A 21,800-nucleotide genomic window follows, 5' to 3' on the forward strand; every position below is an offset into this window, starting at 1 on the left:
TCCAAGGTGCATGGAACGCTGTTACCTTTCCACCAAAGGTGGTTCCTATTTTTTCTACTAATTTTTAAATGCTTTCAAATTGCTTGATTGGCATAAGATGGGACAAATAAAAGGAGTTCACTCTGTCATGGGGCTCTAGGGATTTGAACTGCCGAACTGTCAACCTTTTTGATTGACAGGCTCAGCGTCTTATCCACTGAGCCACCACGTCCCTTAAAGGGCATATGAAAAGAGAAAAAAGTTACAAGACTTTTCTTGAACTCAGCTATCCTGTACTTTTCCTGTTCTATCTCCAACATGTATCTTTTAAGAATTCTTACCATGTAATCATCATCTGTTACCTTCATTTTGGAAGCTGAAAATTTCAGATCTATAATGTTCCCAGAGAATCTGAGAATCTTTATAAAATGATTAATGTTTGTCACCAGATAAAATGTTTGAATATTTCAAATCTTTCCTGGATATGAAATCATTGCGGTGCATATTATATTTGCTTCATGTGAAAAAAATGTTGAAAAATGCATACAGATATATACACCAATCTAGAAGATTGTAAAGTTCGGCTCAATCTATTACAAAAGAACATAGTCGAGAGACTATAATCCTTACTAACAAGCCAATTCTGACTTTAGAACAGAAATCAGGGCTTATTGAAGCTTCCCTGCAACTTAATGCATTTATTTATTTTTATTTATATATTTTGTTTGTCAAACATGCACAAGGTAGCAGGTATAAGAATGAACATAAACCTGAACAAAGGAAAAGGGGTAAGTAGGACAGCGACAGTAGGAACACTGGTGTGCTTATGTACAACCCCTCTTAGGAATGGGGAGAGGTCCATGGTAGACAGTTGGAGGTTGAAGCTGTGAAGGGTTTGATGATATAACAACAGAGTCAGGTAGAGCATTCCAGGTGTTGACCACTCTGTTGCTGAAGTCGCATTTTCTGCAATCAAGGTTGAAGAGGTTTACCTTGAGTTTGTTTCAATTGTTTGCCCGTGTATTATTGTGGCTGAAGCTGGAATAGTCGTTGACAGGTAAGATGTTGTAGCAGAAAATTCTGTGTACTGTTGCTTAGATCATATCATAGGATATATTTGAGGTTTTCAATAAAATAAAAAAGCAATTTTGCAGCAAACATCAGATGTGGTAGCCTTTTGATATCCGCTCTAATAGACAAGTTTACTCTCTATTACTTTGCATCATTTCGAGAAGTGTTGATTTTATTTTCAAGCCTTTGTTTTACTTAATATACAATAAATTTGTCCTTTCTCCATTAACTGACGGTGGGGGGAATGTAACACAATCCTTTTCTTAGTTGAAAAATGCACAAGAAAGTTATATTCACTGAAATGTATTAATCAATGCCCTGTGTGGCTCTTTTATCCGAACAGATATGCAAATAGAGAGACAATTTCCCCTTTAAAGGAGCCCAATGGTTTGCCTTTTCAGACAACTCCCACCAACATAAACCTTCTGCTATTTCCAGAATCCTCCAGAATCCAATCAATTTCATCTATTAGCAAAAATGTGGCTAAACCTTCTCTCCATACTTGTAGTCCTCAAAGGTAATTATTACCACTATAAATATATATTATTCAATGTTCCGCTCTTGCATACAAGATATCTATTTAAAAAGCTCCTTTCTTTTCAGGAGTCCAATCTCAAGTCCAGTTGGTGGAGTCTGGAGGGGATGTGAGAAGACCTGGAGAGTCCCTCCGTCTCTCCTGCCAAGCCTCTGGATTCACCTTCAGCAGCTCTGATATGGCCTGGGTGAGACAGGCTCCAGGGAAAGGACTGGAATGGGTGTCATGGATAACCACTGGTTCTGGCACTTACTATTCTGACAAAGTCAAGGGACGCTTCACCATCTCCAGGGACAATGCCAAAAGCCAGCTGTATCTGCAAATGAACAGCCTCAAAACCGAAGACACAGGAGTCTATTACTGTGCAAGATACACAGTGAGAGGAAGTGAATCTGAAACCAAGCAAAAACCTTCCTTTCTTCACTCTTCAACTTTATGGAGCCCCACATCCTGGATTAGTCAATGAGGATGGATCACTGTCTACTGAGAGCTTCATGAAGGACTATTTTGTTCTTGATATCACAGAGTTTGCTGAAAGAAAAATTTAAAAAGTTCATCAGTCTCTCCACTGAGAGCTTCAGGAAGGACTATTTTGTTCTTGATATCACAGAGTTTGCTGTTAGAAAAATTTAAAAAGTTCATCAGTCTGTTTAAAAGCCAGGGCAACCCTAGGCTGCATTGACAGACTGATAGAATCAAGATTACATGAAGCATCACTTTAAAAAGCCTTTGGAAGATCACACCTGCAATGATGCAACCAGTTTTGGCGACCACATTATAAAAAAAAAAAAGATATTGAGACTTTGGAAAGAGGGCAGAGAAGAGAAATAAGTTGACTGGCATCTGGAGGCTGAGACATACAAAGAACAATTGCAGGATTTGTGTATGGTTAGTCTAATAAAAAGAAGGACTAGGGATGACATTTTTTGCATAAAGCAAAATAAAGGCTAAGGGGGCAATCTTATAGTAAACATCAGCTGTTTTAATATCTTCTCTAATGATCGGACAGTGCTGGCTCTTTGGCTTTGAACCAGAGATGAGCAGCCCACCTAAGATTTGTTAATGATAGCAGATATGTACAGGGATGAAAGTAGAACCGATTTTTTTCTACTTGCATTTTTTTGTGCATTTAAACTGCTAAAGTAACTGGTGCTCCCCCTCCCCCCGTTATGCAGCATTAGTGATTGGAACGACTGAACTGCTGATCTTTCTGATTGACAAGCTCAGCGTCTTAGCCACTGAGCCACCTCGTCCCTTAAAGTTAAACATATATTTATTTCATTAGTGCTTACAACAAAATCAGTGTTGAAACATTAAAAGCATGTTGTACCAGAAAAACTAATCAACATGATAAACATTTGAAGAACACACGAAGCTTGGAAAAACACAATAATACTCAGTAAGCCATACAGTTGATGTACTTATATGATACAAGATGCATCGAAGGGTTAACATACACAGATTAGTATGGGGCCCTTAGGCTTGCGGGGCCGCAGGCAACAGCCCATCAGGCCCCTGAATTAAGGCATCCCTGAGTATCCTGGCATAATATAGGAAATGAAACTTGAAGATGATCTTTCTAAACTGCCACACAGATATTGAGGAAACATCTGGACCTAAAGAATCTCCTCAGAGAATTAGGAAGATTGTGTCCTCTCCACACTTTGGACATCAGGGGGCAATATTGTCACACCAAACTCCATGGACTATGGGGGTGGGGTAGAGAATAAAACAAGCATTGTTAGATATTTCTTCATTTTGAAAATGTGACAATTTTTTATTTTATTTTTTGTCAAGAGACTTTCACATCTCAGAGGTCCTTTGGTTTTGAACACAAAGCTGAGGATTTTAATAAAATTGTTTGTGTTGTTCAGGAGGGAAACTGCCTGGAATGTTTAAGGGGATTTCAAATTTCCATGCAGAGACATCACCCTGCCAACAAAAATGTGTATAGTCAATGCTATAGTTTACAATATTGTTGTCCAATTAAAGGACTATGCAGCTAGAGTGGTCATTCTGTCTGTAATAGCGTAGCCGGAATAGTATGTCTGCAGTTAAGGGTTAATCAAGGCCCTGTGTGACTCTTTTATCCCAACAGATATGCAAATCAAGACACAATTTCCCCTTTAAAGAAGCCCAATTTACTTTTAAGGCAACACCCACCAACATAAACCTTCCACTATTTCCAGAATCCTCTCCTATCAGTTTCATCTATTCATTGCAGGGAGCAAAAATGTGGCTAAACTTTCTGTCAATACTTGTAGTCCTCAAAGGTAATTATTGCCACTATATATATACATTATTTAATGTTCCGCTCTTGCATACAAGATATCTATTTAAAAAGCTCCTTTCTTTTCAGGAGTCCAATCTCAAGTCCAGTTGGTGGAGTCTGGAGGGGATGTGAGAAGACCTGGAGAGTCCCTCCGTCTCTCCTGCCAAGCCTCTGGATTCACCTTCAGCAGCTCTGATATGTCCTGGGTGAGACAGGCTCCAGGGAAAGGACTGGAATGGGTGTCATGGATAAACACAGCTTCTGCCACTTTCTACTCTGACAAAGTCAAGGGATGCTTCACCACCTCCCGGGACAATGCCAAAAGCCAGCTGCATCTGCAAATGAACAGCCTCAAAACCGAAGACACAGGAGTCTATTACTGTGCAAGAGGCACAGTGAGAGGAAGTGAATCTGAAGCCAGGCAAGAACCTTCTTTTCTTCACTCTTCAACTTTATGGAGCCCCACGTCCTGGATTAGTCAATGAGGATTGATCACTGTCTACTTAGAGCTTCAGGAAGGACTCTTTCATTCTAGATATCACAGAGTTGGCTGTAAGAAAAAAGAAAAAGGCCAAGTTCATCAGTCTGTTTAAAAGCCAGAGCAACCCTAGGCTGTATTAAGGGAGTGATAGAGTCAAGATTACATGAAGCGTCACTTCATAAAGCCTTTGGAAGATCTCACCTGCAATGATGCATCCAGTTTTGGTGACCACATTATAAAAAAAAATGATATTGCGGCAGAGAAGAGTAATAAGATGATTGGCATCTGGAGGCTAAAATGTAAAAAGAATAGTTGCAGGACTTGTTTATGGCTAATGTAATAAAAAAAAAAGGACTAGGGGTGACATTTTTCACATAAAACAAAATAAAGATTAAAGGAGCAATCATGTCTTCTTACTAGGAGTCTTAAGAGCTAATTATCTACCTGTATTTTTCTGAGTATAAGACAAACCTTTTCTCCTCAAAAAGAGAGGGTGAAAATCGGGATGTGTCTTATACATTGAATGCAGCACTTTTGCCTCCCAAAACCCTGCCCTCTTCACAAAAATGGACCTGCAGAGCATTTGGGAGGCCTGCAAAGTGCTCCTGAGGTCTGGGAAGGGCAAAAACGAGGAAAATAATTCGTCTGTTTCATGAGGGAAACTGCCTGGAATGTGTAAGGGTGTTTCAAATTTCAAAGCAGAGACATCACCCTGCCAATAAAAATGTTTATTTTCAAGGCTATGGTTTTCCCAGTTGCAGTGTATGGATGTGAAATTTGGACCATAAGAAAGGCAGAGCGCTAAAGAATTGAGGTCTTTGAACTCTGGTGCTGGAGAAGACTCCTGCGAGTCCCTTGGACTGCAAGGTGTTCCAACTGGACAGTTATAGAGGAGATCAACCCTGACTGCTCTTTAGAAGGCCAGATCCTGTAGATGAAACTCAAATACTTTGATCACCCAATGAGATGGAAGGACTCCCTGGAGAAGAGCTTAATTCTGGAAAACATTGAGGGCAAAAGAAGAAGGGGGTTACAGAGAATGAGGTGGCTGGATGGAGTCACCGAAGAAATAGGCATGACCTTAAATATACTCCGGAGGATGGCAGAGGACAGGAAGGTCTGGAGAAATGTTCTCCATGGAGTCATGATGGGTCGGACATGATTTCGCAACTAACAACAATAAATTTCAAATCTTTGATTAAAATGCAAACAAAATGAAATGATTTTTTTCATGGAGTTATTATTATGAGTAATATTATTATTTTGATTTTTATGGTTATCCATATTGGTGAATGAATCCTGAGAAGAGATTAGGCTGCCATTTGTCAGAAATGGTGTTGGGTCTCCTGCTTAGGTGGGGGGGTGGACTAGATTACCTAAAAGATCCCTTCCAAGTTTGTTAATCTGTTAAAGGTTGTCTAATAAACAATTGATCAAAACACCACACAGAAAAGCAAGATATGACTTGTCCATTGCCCAGACTTCTTGATTGTAATGGGAATCTATAAATATTTAATTAAGGAATAAAAACCATAATGAAAACACCTTGGTCTGCATGCAGTTTATCTGGGTTTCTAAAAAAAAGGGCATAAAAAGGAAAAGGTTCCCCTTGCAGCCAATATGAGCTTCTCTCAAAAAAAAACCTAATTAAGGAAATAAACCTTCTTAAATGTAGGTTCTTACTAGGAGTCCTCAGATGTCATTATTTCAACTGCCTGTATTTTTCCAAGTATAAGAAATACATTTTCCCCAAAAGAAGAAGATGAAAATCTGGGTGTGTTTTATACACTGAATACAGCATTTTTCGCCTATTTTCTCGAAAGAGCAACTAAGATTGTTAAAAGTCTGGAAAGTAAAATTCATGAACAACAGATGGAAACCTTATTTCCAAAATTTCAGGTCTTTCATGCTCAGTGAGAAGCTGAGAATCCTTATAAAATGTTACATCTTTAATGTTTGTCACCAGAGAAAATGTCTACGCATTTCAAATCTTTGCTACATATGAAAACATTGAGGGACATATTATATTTGGCTGACATGAACTTTTTAAAAGTAAATTGCATACAAATATATACACCAATAAAGAAGATTGTAGAGTAATACATTGTCTCAATGTTTTAAAAAAGAACTTGATTTCTCAAGCAGAGGTGCGTTTCACATCATTTTATTACCGGTTCGCCGCACACCGAAAATGTACCTGCACGCCTTTTGTGCATGTACTTTGCTCCCATGTGAAGCTTGCATGCATGCATGTGCCTTAGAAAACATAGCTGAATAGGATGGCATAGCGCCGGGTCAGGTGGGTGGGGCAACCTACAGGTTGCCACTACCAGTTCTCCAGAACCGATTCAAACTGTCTGAAAACCCCCACAGTTCTTGAGAGTCTATAATCCTTGCTAATAAGCCATGTCTGGCTTTAGAGAAGAAATCAGAGCACATTGAAGCTTCCCTGCAATTTAAGGTAAGTGCTGGACTTTTGATGTCCTCTCTAATAAGTTAGTTTATTCTCTATTACCTTGCATCGTTTTGAGATGTGTCGGATTTTCCAAGCCTTCATTTTACTTAATGTACAATCAACCGGTCCTTTCTCCCTTAGACTCACAGTTAGAAAAAATGTGTCCTAAAATGCATGTGCAAGTTATTTTCACTGAAATGGATTAATCAATGCCCTGTGTGTCTCTTTTATCCCAACAGATATGCAAATTGAGACACAATTTCCCCTTTAAAGGAGCCCAATGGTTTGCCGCTTCAGATAACTCCCACCAACATAAACCTTGTGCTATTTCCACAATCCTCTCTTATCAATTTTATCTATTCATTACAGGGAGCCAAAATGTGGCTAAACCTTCTGTCCATACTTGTGGTCCTCAAAGGTAATTAGTACCACAATATAGTTTATTTCAATGTTCTGCATGCAAGGCATCTATTTAAAAAGCGCCTTTCTTTTTAGGAGTCCAATCTCAAGTCCAGTTGGTGGAGTCTGGAGGAGATGTGAGAAGACCTGGAGAGTCCCTCCGTCTCTCCTGCCAAGCCTCTGGATTCACCTTCAGCAGCTATGACATGCACTGGGTGAGACAGGCTCCAGGAAAAGGACTGGAATGGATTGCACGTATCTATTATGATTCCAGTAAAAAATTCTACTCTGACAAAGTGAAGGGACGCTTCACCATCTCCAGGGACAATAACAAAAGCCAGCTGTATCTGCAAATGAACAGCCTCAAAACTGAAGACACAGGAGTCTATTACTGTGCAAGACACACAGTGAGAGGAAGTGAATCTGAAGCTAAGCAAAAACCTTCCTTTCTTCACTCTTCAACTTTATGGAAACAGTATTCAGGAAAAGCCTGGAATGGGTGTATATATAAACACCGGTTCCAGTACTTCCTAAACAGACAATGTGAAGGGGCACTTCACCATCTCCAGGGATAATGCCAAAAGCCTGTTGCAGCTGCAAACTAATAGTACAGGGCTGGGATTCACTGGTTTACCACCAGTTTGCAACTGTGAGCTTCCACAGCAATGTTCCCTCTAAGCTGCTTGGATGCGCGGCCGCGCATGTGGCAACAAAACACTGCACAGCAGTTTCCAACTGCCGCATAGTGGTTTTTGTGAGACACCTTCCACAATAATAGGAGAGGAGAGCCATCCCAGAGACAACAGCGATCAAATCAGTTCTAGGTCCACGAGGCAGAGAGAAGGGGTGTGGGGGTTTGGAGAAGGCATGGGACGGGCTCCCAGCAGCGGGTGCTTGGATTTGCCATGAGAACTCGTCTCTCCTGCCTCTCCCCTTCCCGGTTCAGTCATTGGGCGGCAGATCGAAAGCATGAGCCAAGCTGGTTCATTCCTTTAGAGAGGCAACTTTCCCATCGAATGATTTGCTGTCCTAGACTCGAGGAGACCCTATGCAGTCCCACTCGCCTGGCAGGGATGCCAGCAAGTGTTGGGCTGAAGGAAGGAGGGATACACGTGCTCACAAGAGAGAGAGAGAGAGAGAGAGAGAGAGAGAGAGAGAGAGAGAGAGAGAGAGAGAGAGAGTTGGTGGGCAGACATAGAACTTCGTTAAATTTGTTTCTCTGTGTGTGGGTGTATATATACATGTCTCCATGGGTGCAATTGTGCAAGCATTTTTTTCCTCTTTAAGAGAATTTTTGGATTTCTCCTCACCAAACTTTTAAGGTTGACAGAGTTAAAGTTGAAATATAAAGAGATTGTCAATCGCCATACTCTTAGATTGACAGGCAATTATGGACTATCTTGATTATATCCTCCTTTATCTCTCTTCTCTTTCTCTCTGCTTCTTTTCCATTCTTCTGTCACTTTCTCTCTCCTTCTCCCTTTTCTCTCCTACTTGTCTCTTTCTGTCTCTCTTTCTCTGTCCTTTCCCACTCTTCTGTCTCTTTCATTCTCCTTCTCTATCTCTTTCTCTCTCTCTTTCCTCTTTTTTCTTCCTCTCTTCCTCTCTCCCACTCTTTTATCACTTTCCCTCTCTCCCCCTTCCCCTCTACCACCCAACCTGTTCCCATACTTATCTTTGACTGATCATGTTTGAAATAATTTACCTTCTTTTCTAAATAGGCGCAGTTCCCTTACCGGATCCCTCACTCACTCATACACACAGACACACATACACACACACAGAGAGACACACACACAGACAAATACACACATGGACCCACGCACAAAACCATTTTCCTCCATTCCAATTCAGATCCTATAAATCAATTGCTCTGTGAAACATCTGTGAAAAATTCAGGTGCTCAGGCATGAAAATGTGCCGCTCAAGCACTATACTTTTCTGAACAGACTGAAAAAAATTAGAGGGAACATTGTTCCACACCCTTGTGTCATGCATGTGTGTGCCTTTGATGTATATGCTTTGGTCATGCACATTGCCTGCATGCATGCAGGTGGCATCAAAAACGAGGCTACATAAGACGTTTTGGTGCTCCGGCGGGTGGCTGGGAGCAGGCGGGCTCTGGAGGTGTCACCCACAGTCCAGGGCTACTGGTTCACCCAAACCAATCTGAACCGGCTGAATGCCCCCACTGTTCTTGAGAGACTATAATCCTTACATTTAAGCCATGTCTGAATTTAGAACAGAAATCAGAGCATATTGAAGCTTCCCTGCAATTTAATATATTTGGGGTTTTCGATAATATAAAAAAATAATTTTGCAGCAAACATCAGAAGTGATGGCCTTTTGATGTCCTCTCTAATAAATAAGTTTACTCTCTATAGTTTTGCATCATTTTGAGAAGTGCTGGTTTTATTTTCAAGCCTTTTTTACTTAAGTTACAATAAATTAGTCCTTTCTCCCATGAAATAAGAGGGGAGTGGAAACGTAACACAATCCTTTTTTAATTGAAATATGTATTTAATGTATTTGGGGTTTTCCATAAAATAAAAAAGTAACTTTGCAGCAAACATCTGAAGTGTTAGCATTTTGATGTCCGCTCTAATAAATACATTTATTCTCTATTACTGTGCATCATTTTGAGACATGTTGGATTTTTCCAAGGTTTCCTTTTACTTAATGTACAGTCAACTGGTCCTTTTTCCCATTAACTAACAGGGGAAACAATTGTGTCCCAATCCTTTTCTTAATTGAAAAATGTACATGCAAGTTATATTCATGCTAATGTATTAATCAATGTCCTATGTGGCTCTTTTATCCCAATGGATATGCAAATCGAGACACAAATTCCCCTTTTAAAGAGCCCAATGGTTTGCCTTTTCAGAGAACTCCCACCAACATAAACCTTGTGATGTTTCCAGAATCCTCTCCTATCAATTTTATCTATTCATTACAGGGAGCCAAAATGTGGTTAAACCTTCTGTCCATACTTGTAGTCCTCAAAGGTAATTATTGCTACTATATAGTTGATTTCTATGTTCTGCATGCAAGACATCTTTTTTTAAAAAAAACTTTTCTTTTCAGGAGTCCAATCTCAAGTCCAGTTGGTGGAGTCTGGAGGGGATGTGAGAAGACCTGGGGAGTCCCTCCGTCTCTCCTGCCAAGCCTCTGGATTCACCTTCAGCGGCTATTACATGAGCTGGGTGAGACAGGCTCCAGGGAAAGGGCTGGAATGGGTGGCATACATGTACACTGCTTCAAGTACTTACCACTCTGACAAAGTGAAGGGGCGCTTCACCATCTCCAGGGACAATGCCAAAAGCCAGCTGTATCTGCAAATGAACAGCCTCAAAACCGAAGACACGGGAGTCTATTATTGTTCAAGACACACAGTGAGAGGAAGTGAATCAGAAGCCAAGCAAAAACCTTCCTTTCTTCACTCTTCAACTTTATGGAGCCCCACGTCCTGGATTAGTCATTGAGGATTAGTCTACTGAGACCTTCAGGAAGGACTCTTTCGTTCTATGTATCACAGAGTTTGCTCTAAGAGGAATGAAAAATGCCGTGTTCATCAATCTGTTTAAAAGCCAGTGCAACCCTAGGCTGCATTAACAGAGCGAAAGAATGAAGTTCATGTGCCGCTTCATGAAGCCTTTGTTAGATCACACCTGGAATGTTGCATCCAGTTTTGGTCACCACATTATGAAAAAAAATGTGGAGACTTTGGAAAGATGACAACTATGAAGGTTAAAAGTCTGGAGGGTAAAACACATGAAGAACGGTTGGAAGCTTTTGTAGGGTTTTTACAGTGAATCATCTGGATGGTCCTTAGAACTGAGGTTACATGTGTAAGTAGAAACTGCAGCAATCTGCAGAAAATATTTGCCTGTCTGCTATTGTTTGCTTGCAGTGTTCCCAGGCATGTTCGAGGACACGGGATGATACAAAGTAATAACCTGCAACATTTTATTCACTCATTTGATAACACTTGATTTACTCAGCTATTACAACGTGAACGTTCTCACGAACACCAATGATGTAAGGACTAACCAATTATTGTGCTTTGGAGACTTGTTAGCCAATAATGATATAATGCATAAAGCTCAAAGAAGCTGAAAACACTATAAGAATGATGTTTCATGATTAATAATTTTGCTGTTGATTCTCATGTTAATTCTGGATGCTCAATAAACTTTGGTTGATTCAGCTATCCGTGAGTGGACATTCCTTTCATCTTCAGCCTCGGGAACCCTAAATGCTACAGCTTTATTTCCAAAATTTCAAGTCTATCATGCTCAGCGACAAGTTGAAAATGTTAATAAAATGATATATCATTAATGTTTGTCACCAAATAAAATGTCTCAGTATTTCAAATCTTTGCTGGATATGAAAACATGGATGGACATATTATATTTGGCTGTTACGAAAAAAAAGTTTTCAAAATGCGTACAAATATGCACATCAATCCAGAGGATTGCAAAGTGATACATTGTCTCAATGTATTACAAAAGAAGTTAAGTTCTCGAACAGAATTGGATTTCACGTAATTTTTTCAGCCTTCGTTGAACTTAATGTACAATCAACTGGTCCTTCCCCCCATAAACTCACAGGGGGAAAAACGGTATCCCAATCCTATTCTTAATTGAAAAATTCATAAGGAACTTATATTGGTTGAAATGTATTAACACATAACCACAAATCCTCGGTCATAGTGACTACAATAGTTTTCCAAAATGTATGGAACACTCCTATTTTTAGAAATGGACCATTCTGGTTGCGAATAGAAACCAATAAGGATGTATGCAGCATCACAGCATGTGGTGTTTCCTACAGTGGCATTTGAATTTGATTTGTGGTTATTTTGATCACAGATCTTTATTAATGTACATATAAAGTTATAATGTTGGGGCCATGTTTTCCGCCAAAAAGTGAGATTTGGTGAGCCAAACTTCGAGGAAGCTGTTCTAACATGGTATGAAGAAGGAGAGAGTGATCTGAATGAAGTGGGATCGGATTGCGACAAAATGTTTTGTAATAGACAATGAGAAACACCACCACCCCTACCTATTTAGCTTGATGAAGCTCCTGATGACATGGATGACCAGGTAAAATCTACGTTCTGCAATCATTTGTATGACAAGAATAAATTCAAATGGTCTTCTGTAACTTTTGGAAGCAATAGATCCAGAACCAATAGTCGAAATATTGTTGTGCAATTAATGGACTATGCAGCTATGCATTCTGTCTGTAATAGCGTAGCTGAAATAGTATGTCTGTGGCTAAAGGTTAATCAATGCCCCATGTGACTTTTTTATCCAAATAGATATGCATGTGCCTAAACCTTCTGTCCATACTTGTAGTCCTCAAAGGTAATTATTGCCACTATATATATTATTTTTATGTTCTGCTCTTGCATGCAAGGGATCTATTTAAAACACTCCTTTCTTTTTAGGAGTCCAATCTCAAGTCCAATTTGTAGAGTCTGGAGGGGATGTGAGAAGACCTGGGGAGTCCCTCCGTCTCTCCTGCCAAGCCTCTGGATTCATTTTCAGCAGCTATAGCATGCACTGGGTGAGACAGGCTCCAGGGAAAGGACTGGAATGGGTGTCCCTCATAAACACTGCTTCTAGCACTCACTACTCTGACAAAGTGAAGGGGCGCTTCATTATCTCCAGGGACAATGCCAAAAGCCAGCTGTATCTGCAAATGAACAGCCTCAAAACTGAAGACACAGGAGTCTATTACTGCTTGCGAGAGGCACAATGAGAGGAAGTGAATCTGAAGCCAGGCAAGAACCTTCCTTCCCTTAGAGCAACTCTTCAGTTTGATTCAGCCTCAAGTCCTGGATTAGTCACTGAATATAATATATGCTGGCCACAACAATTAATCAACATGATAAACATTTGAACAATACACGATGCTTGAAAAACACAATAATACTCAGTAAGCCATAAAGCTGATGTACGTATATGATACAAGATGCATCAAAGGGTTAAGATACAGAGATTAGTATGGGGCCCCTATGCTTGTGGGTCTGCAGGCAACAGCCCATCAGGACCCTCAGTTAAGGCAGCCCTGAGTATCCTGGCATAAGAAAGGAAATGAAACATGAGGATGATCTTTATAAATATCCAAACTGCCACACAGATATTGAGGAAACATCTGGACCTAAAGAATCTTCTCAGAGAATTAGGAGGGTGGTGTCCACTCCTCACTTTGGACACCAGGGGGCAATGTTGTCACACCAAACTCCATGGCCTATGGGGGTGGGGTAGAGAATAAAACAAGCATTTTGAGATATTGCTTCATTTTGAAAACATGACAATTTTTTATTTTATTTTTTGTCACAGTTTACTGAATGTTCTCTCAAGAGAATTTCCCATCTCAGGGGTCCTTTGATCTCGACCACAAAGCTGAGGATTTTAATAAAATTGTTGGTGTTTTTCAGGAGGGAAACTGTCTGGAAGGTTTAAGGGGATTTCAAATTTCCATGCAGAGACATCACCCTGCCAACAAAAGTGTGTCTAGTCAAGGCTATAGTTTACAATATTGTTGTCCAATTAACGGACTATGCAGCTTGAGTGGTCATTCTGTCTGTAATAACGTAGCCGAAATAGTATGTCTAGTATAGTATAGTATAGTATAGTATAGTATAGTATAGTATAGTATAGTATAGTATAGTATAGTATAGTATAGTATAGTATAGTATAGTAGTATAGTATTATAGTACATATTATAGTATGTATGTGTGTTAATCAATGCCCCGTGTGACCCTTTTATCCCAACAGATATGCAAATCAAGACACAATTTCCCCTTTCAAGAAGCTCAACTTACTTTTAAGGCAACACCCAACAACATAAACCTTGCGCTATTTACAGAATCCTCTTCTACCAATTTCATCTGTTCATTACAGGGAGCAAAAATGTGGCTAAAACTTCTGTCCATACTTGTAGTCCTCAAAGGTAATTAGTTCCACTATATAGTTTATTTCAATGTTCTGCATGCAAGATATCAATTTAAAACGCCACTTTCTTTTTAGGAATCCAATCTCAAATACAGTTGGTGGAGTCTGGAGGGGATGTAAGAAGACCTGGAGAATCCCTCCATCTTTCCTGCCAAGCCTCTGGATTCACCTTCAGCAGCTATTACATGAGCTGGGTGAGACAGGCTCCAGGGAAAGGACTGGAATGGGTGGCATACATAAGCTCTGGTTCTAGTTCAATTAGCTACTCTGACAAAGTGAAGGGGCGCTTCACAGCCTCTAGGGACAATGCCAAAAGCCAGCTGTATCTGCAAATGAACAGCCTCAAAACTGAAGACACAGGAGTCTATTACTGTGCAAGTGACACAGTGAGAGGAAGTGAATCTGAAGCCAAACAAAAACCTTCCTTTCTTCACACTTGAAATTTATGGAGCCCAAGGTCCTAGATTACTCAATGGAAGTAATCCATTTACTCTGCAGAGGGCAGAGAAGAGCAATAAGATGATTGACATCTGGATGATTGACATCTGGAGGCTAAAACCTACAAAAAACTGTTGCAGGGCTTGTGTATGGTTATCTAATGAAAAAAAAGGACTAGGGGCAGTTGTTAACTTCAAAATTTGTACTACTAGTTTTGTGGGCTTGGAGTGTTGGGCATGACCGGGGAAGGATACTGCAAAATCCCCATTCCCTTCCTACTCCAGTGGAAAGGAGACTGCAAAATCCCCATTCTGTCTCCACTCCAGGGGAATGATACTCCAAAGTACCCATTCCCACCCAACTCCAGGGAAAGGATATTGCAAAATCCCCATTCATACTCCACTCCACGGGAAGGATCCTGCAAAATCCCCATTCCCACCCCCTCTAGGGTGAAGGATCCTGCAAAATCCCCATTCTGTCTCCACTCCAGGGGAAGGATACTCCAAGATACCCATTCCCAACCAACTCCAGGGAAAGGATATTGCAAAATCCCCATTCAGACTCCTTTCCAGGGGAGGGATACTGCAAAATCCCCCCCCCCCACTCTGGGGTCAAATAGAAGTGGTATTTGCTGCTTCGCCGAACTATTCAAAATTTCCGCTACTCCTTCTCCAAAACCTGTCAGAACCTGCTGAATTTCACCCCTGACTAGGGGTGACCTTTTTTGCATAAAATCTATATCATATGAATTGGCATCCTGTAAATAGGTTCACTGAGCTAATCTTGGAAACAAGCTTGCAAATTCTTTATTTAGATTTAGGAAGATTTAGGAAGCTTCCCCTCATGACGTTGAACACAGGGGAGGGGGGCAATGAGCCACATGAAATCCCATTGCCTATACAATGTGGGGGAGTGGGGAGGTAGGGAATACTTCAATTATCAATGGTTCTTTCTGAACTTAAACGGAAGGGAAATGGACTGGAATGTTAATCACAAAATGGACAGACAAGTTAGGTTCACTGAAATGTACTAGGCAATGCCATAAGGCAGAAGTGTCAACCTTGATTTCATTGAGGGCCAAATCAGGGTTGTGTTTTACCTTGCGGGGTGGGGCTGGGGGGAGCAGGATGGGCATGGCCAGCTGAATGTCACTCGTGTTGGGGTGTCTGTGGAGGCCCAAATAATCTGCCAGCAAAAATGGAGCTTGCAAGGTCCACATGTGCCCCTCCTGAGCTCCATTGTTGCAGGCTTTCGAACCACGGGCCAGTCCTTGGCTGCTTTGAGAGCAGACCTGCAGGCTAAGTGTAAGCACATTGTGGGCCCGATCAGGCCCCCTGGGCCTTGTGTTTGACGCCCCTGCACTGAGGCATTATTTTATCCCAACTGATATGTAAATGAGGGATCAATTTCTCCTTTAAAGAAACCCCATGCTTTCCCTCTTCAAACAACACCCCTCAACACAAACCTTACACTATTTCATGAATCCTCTCTTTTCAGTTTCTTCTACTCATTACAGGGAACAAAAATGTGGCTAAACCATGTGTTCATACTAGGAATCCTAAGAGGTCATTATTTCAACTACCAGTATTTTTCAAAGTATAAAACAAACATTGTCTCCAGAAAAAGAAGGTGAAAATCTGGGTGTGCTTTATACACCGAATACAACGTTTTTGGCCTGTTTTCACGAAAGAGCAACTAAGATTGTTAAAAGTCTGAAGGGTGAAACATGAAGAACAGTTGGGAGCCTTAATTTCAGAATTTCACATCTGTAATGCTCAGAAAGAATCTGAGAATCTTTATAAAATGTTATATCTTTAATGTTTGTCACCAGAGAAAATGTCTACGTATTTCAAATCTTTGCTAGATATGAAAACATTGAGGGACATATTATATTTGGCTGACATGAACTTTTTAAAAATAAATTGCATACAAATATATACACCAATAAAGAAGATTGTAGAGTAATACATTGTCTCAATGTTTTAAAAAAGAACTTGATTTCTCAAGCAGAGGTGGGTTTCACATCATTTTATTACCGGTTCGCCGCACACTGAAAATGCCCATGCACAAGCCTTTTGAGCATGCACTTTGCTCCCATGTGAAGCTTGCACGCATGCATGTGCCTTAGAAAACGTAGCTAAATAGAACGGCATAGCGCCGGGTCTGGTGTGGGGGCCAACCTACAAGTTGCTACTATTGGTTCACTACCGATTTGAATCGTCTGAAAACCCCCACTGTTCTTGAGAGAGTATAATCCTGACTAATAAGCAATATCTGAGTTTAGAACAGAAATCAGAACATATTGGAGCTTCCCTGCAATTTAAGGTAAGTGCTGGACTTTTGATGTCCCCTCTAATAAATTAGTTTATTCTCTATTACTGTGCATCATTTTGAGATGTGTTGGATTTTCCTAGCCTTCGTTTTCCTTATTGTACAATCAACTGGTACTATCTCCCATAGACTCATAGGGGAAAATATGTGTCCCAAAATGTATGTGCAACTTATATTCAGTGAAATGTATTAATCAATACCCTGTGTGACTCTTTTATCCCAACAGATATGCAAATCGAGACACAATTTCCCCTTTAAAGGAGCCCAATGGTTTGCCGTTTCAAACAACTCCCACAACCATAAATCTTGTGCTATTTCCAGAATCCTCTCCTATCAACTTTATCTATTCATTACCGGGAGCCAAAATGTGGTTAAACCTTCTGTCCATACTTCTAGTCCTCAAAAGTAATTATTGCCACTACATAGTTCCTTTCTGTGTTCTTCTCCTGCATGCCAGAGATCTATTTAAAAAGCTCCTTTCTTTTTAGGAATCCAATCTCAAGTACACTTGGTGGAGTCTGGAGGAGATGTTAGAAGACCTGGAGAGTCCCTCCGTCTCTCCTGCCAAGCCTGTGGATTCACCTTCAGCAGCTATGGCATTCACTGGGCGAGACAGCCTCCTGGGAAAGGACTGGAGTGGGTTGCATAGATAACTTCTGGTTCTAGCACTTACTACTCTGACAAAGTGAAGGGACGCTTCACCATCTCCAGGGACAATGCCAAAAGCCAGCTGTATCTGCAAATGAACAGCCTCAAAACCGAAGACACAGGAGTCTATTACTGTGCAAGTGGCACAGTGAGAGGAAGTGAATCTGAAGCCAAGCAAAAACCTTCCTTTCTTCACTCTTCACCTTTATGGAGCCCCACGTCCTGGATTAGTCAATGAGGATGGATCACAGTCTACTGAGAGCTTCAGGAAGGACTCTTTCGTTCTAGATATCACAGAGTTTTCTGTAAGAAAAATTAAATACAAATGCTAAGTTCATCAGTCTGTTTAAAAGCCAGTGCAACCCTAGGCTGCATTAACAGAGCAAAAGAATCAACATTATGTGAAGTATCACTTAAGGATGTGAATCTGAAACCAGACAAAAACTTTCTCTATCTCTGAGTATCTCTAAAATTTGGGAAGGACTAAATAAATCTATATCAATTAAGTTCAATGTATTACAGTCAGAGGCCGGAGACCAGAACAAATAAAAATGGTCAGTAAATATACAATTGAAAATTCCAGGATAAAATAAATAAATAACAACTAAAATCTATGATATAATCCGGTCTGTCGATTATATATGGTCCATCTGTACTAACATTATAATCCATAAACTGTGAGAACCCGTCAGTTTAATACTAAAAGGGAAAGGGATAAGCAGTGCAATGGGTTTGCCACGTTTGTTCTATAAAACAACAATGGTGGATTAGACATGTGATGAACTGGGTCAGACAGGACTGCCATCCATCACAAAGGTTTACGGTCTCCTGCTTGAACTGGGTGTTGGACGAGATGACTTACAAGCTTCCTTCCAACTCTGTTAATCTGTATCTCCAGGGACAATGCCAAAACCCAGCTGTATTTGCAAATGAATAGCCTCCAAACTGAAGACACAGCAGTTGATTACTGTGAAAGAGACACAGTGAGAGGAAGTGTAACCAAACATTGAACCTGTGCCAAAGAAGAACCTTCCTTTCTTCAAAAAAATATCTTCAACTTGACTGAGTCACAGATCAGTCAATGGAGATTGATGACTGTCTAATGAGAATTTCAGGCCATCTTGTTCTAGGTATCAAAGGGTTTGCTGTTACAAATTTAAAAATTCCAAGACAACTTCCCTGTTTCCCAGTTGATTTGGCTTCCCTGGAATGAAGTATAGTTTTTTTTTAGCGTCAGGGCAGAATGATGGACTGAAACTAATGGATAATCCTTCTCAATATCCAAACCGGCACACAAACATCAGAGAAATAGCTGCTGTGATAGAATCTCCTTGGAGATTCAAGAAGAGGTGTCTTCTACTTAATTTTGACTCTGCGGGCAATATTGTCATAAAATCCAACTGCCTTTTGCACCTGGAGAAGTTGTGTGATGGAATAAAACGTATAATTGTATATTTTCTAATCACAGGATAACAAAGTTGGGAGAGACCTTGGAGGTCTTCAAGTCCAATCACCAGCTTAAGCAGGAGGCACCATACCTCTGATGATGAACCTATGGCATTTGTGCCACAAAAAATATGCGAAGCCATATCTGCCAGCACACAAGCCGTCAGGTCCAGGGTGAATGTGCATGCCAACCATCTGATTTTTGGCCTTCTGGAAGGCCGTGGAAGGCCATTTTCACTGTCCCCAGGCTTTAGGAAATCCTCTGGAACCTGGGGAGGAAAAATGGGTCCAATAGGCCAACCGGATCAGTGGTTAAGACACTGATCTTGTCAATCAGAAAGTTGGCAGTTCGGCAGTTCGAATCCATAGCCATACATAGTGGAGTAAGCTGCACTATGCACGTATTGGCTGCACGTATTGGTGAATTATTCCTGAGAAGACAGTGGAGTGCCATTTGTCAGAAATGGTGTTGGGTCTTCTGTTCAGACAGGGGGTGGACTAGATGACCCACAAGGACCTTTCCAAGTCTGTTAATCTGTTTAAGGTTGTATAAAAAAACGATTGATCAAAACTACACACAAAACAGCAACATGTGGAATTTTCCTCTGCCCAGAGTCATTGGTTGTGATGGGAGGCTATAGATGTTTAATTAAGAAATAAAAACCATACTGAAAAGATCTTGGTCTTCATTCAGTTCATCTGGGTTTCTTAAAAAGGGCATAAAAAGGTAAAGGTTCCCCTTGCAGTCAATATGAGCTTCTCTCAAAACAGGGTGAGACATTCTCCTGGGAAAGGACTGGAATGGGTAGCCCGCATAAGTACAGGCTCATCTCCTTCCACTTACTACCCAGATAAAGTCAAGGGCCGCTTCACCATCTCCAGGGATGATTCCCGCAGCCAGTTGTATCTGCAAATGAACAATCTCAAACTGGAGGACACAGCTGCCTATTACTGCTCAACTTGCACAGTGAGAGGAAGTGAATCTGATGCTGAGCAAAAACCTTCTCATCAGGGCAGCTCTGAAAATTGAGTTAGAATAGAGTAGAGTAGAATAGAGTAGAGTAGAGTAGAGTAGAGTAAAGTAGAGTAGAGTAGAATACAGAATAGAATAACAGAGTTGGAAAGGTCCAGAATAGAGTAGAGTGCTCTACATGGGGCAGCCCTTGAAGAGTATTCGGCGACTTCAGCTTGTCCAGAATGCAGCCGCCCGAGCGATTGTGGGTGCACCTCGGTTCACCCACGTAACACCTATCCTCCGCGAGCTGCACTGGCTGCCTATTGGTCTCCGGATATGCTTCAAGGCGCTAGTCGTCACTTATAAAGCCCTTCATGGTATTGGACCTGGGTACTTGAGAGACCGCCTACTGCCAATTACCTCCACTAGACCAATTAGATCCCACAGACTAGGCCTCCTCAGAATTCCATCCGCCGGCCAGTGTCGACTGGCTACTACCCGGAGGAGAGCCTTCTCTGTGGCTGCTCCAACCCTCTGGAACAAACTCCCCGTGGAGATTCGTACCCTCACCACCCTCCAGGCCTTCCGCATAGCCCTTAAAACCTGGCTGTTCCGACAGGCCTGGGGCTAAAGATTCGCTGCCCCCTATCTCGAGTGGTATGATTGTTGTGCTTTTTAACCATGTATTGTTCTGTATTGTTGTTAAACTGTTTGTATTCCACCTTCCCTTTTTGAGCTGTGAGCCGCCCTGAGTCCCCTCGGGGAAAAGGGCGGCATACAAATGAAATAAAACTCAAACTCAAACTAGAATAGAATAGAATAGAATAGAATAGAATAGAATAGAATAACAGAGTTGGAAGGGTCCTTGGAGGTCTTCTAGGCCAATCCCTGCTTAGGCAGGAAACCCTAAGCCACTTCAGAAAAATGGTTATCCCAACATCTTCTTAAAAAACTTTCAGTGTTGGAGCATTCACAACTTCTGGAGGCAAGATGTTCCAATAATTGATTATTCTAACTGTCAGGAAATGTCTCCATAGTTCTATGTTGCTTCTCTCTTTGATTATTTAGTTACAGAAAGTTTAATTGGTCTACTGGAAGTGAGAAACAGCTGACAAATCTCCATAGTGATGTGTGGAATCTCAGAACTGATCTTGGAAGAAGAAGTGGGGACTCTGTTTAGCGAATCTCAGAGCAGTATTGAATTAGAATAAAATAACGGAGTTGGAAGAGACCTTGGAGGTCTTCTAGTGCAATTCTCTGCTTAGGCAGGAAGCCCTACACCACTTCAGACAAATGATTATCCAACATCTTCCAGTGCTGGACTTCCAGTGCTGGAGCATTCACAACTTCTGGAGGCATGTGGTTCCACTGATTAAGGAAATTTGTCCTTAGCTCTAGGTTGCTTCTCTCCTTGATTAGTTTCCACCATTGCTTCTTGTCCTGCCCTCAGGTGCTTTGGAGAATAGATTGACTCCCTCTTCTTTGTAGCAGCCCCTGAGATATTGGAAGATTGCTATCATGTCTCCCTTAGTCGCCCTTTTCATTAAACTAAACTTACCTAGTTTCTGCAACCCTTCTTCATATGGTTTAGCCTCCAGTCCCCTAATCAACTTTGTTGCTCTTCCCAACAGAAATATTAGAGGTAGAAATATGGATTGATCCCCCAGGCTGTAACAGGGACTCTGAGTCCAGGCTTAGGCATTTAAACTGGCCAAATTCTACACGACAATCTTGTGAGGTGGGTTGGGCTGAGAGAGAGAGAGAGAGTAACCAGCCCAAAGTCACCCTGCCAGTTAACTTTTTCTGAACTTTCCAAAATGCTTTC

The 21,800-nt window shown here is 41.0% G+C and overlaps 2 gene segments (V, D, J or C); both read left to right on the top strand.

Moving 5' to 3' along the window:
* Positions 1 to 1,473: 1,473 nt before the first annotated feature.
* On the top strand, positions 1,474 to 1,976 carry LOC116520768 (the record flags this gene model as incomplete). The annotated part of the segment is given in 2 exon segments: positions 1,474 to 1,567; positions 1,654 to 1,976. Coding segments are annotated over 2 exon segments (363 nt in total), but the record flags the coding sequence as incomplete, so codon positions are not given.
* Positions 1,977 to 7,171: 5,195 nt separating this feature from the next.
* On the top strand, positions 7,172 to 20,050 carry LOC116521947. The segment is given in 4 exon segments: positions 7,172 to 7,211; positions 7,289 to 7,600; positions 10,892 to 10,973; positions 19,792 to 20,050. Coding segments are annotated over 4 exon segments (693 nt in total).
* The last annotated feature ends 1,750 nt before the right edge of the window (positions 20,051 to 21,800 follow it).

Source organism: Thamnophis elegans, chromosome Z (genome assembly GCF_009769535.1).
Source record: "Thamnophis elegans isolate rThaEle1 chromosome Z, rThaEle1.pri, whole genome shotgun sequence".
NCBI classification, from domain to species: domain Eukaryota; kingdom Metazoa; phylum Chordata; class Lepidosauria; order Squamata; family Colubridae; genus Thamnophis; species Thamnophis elegans.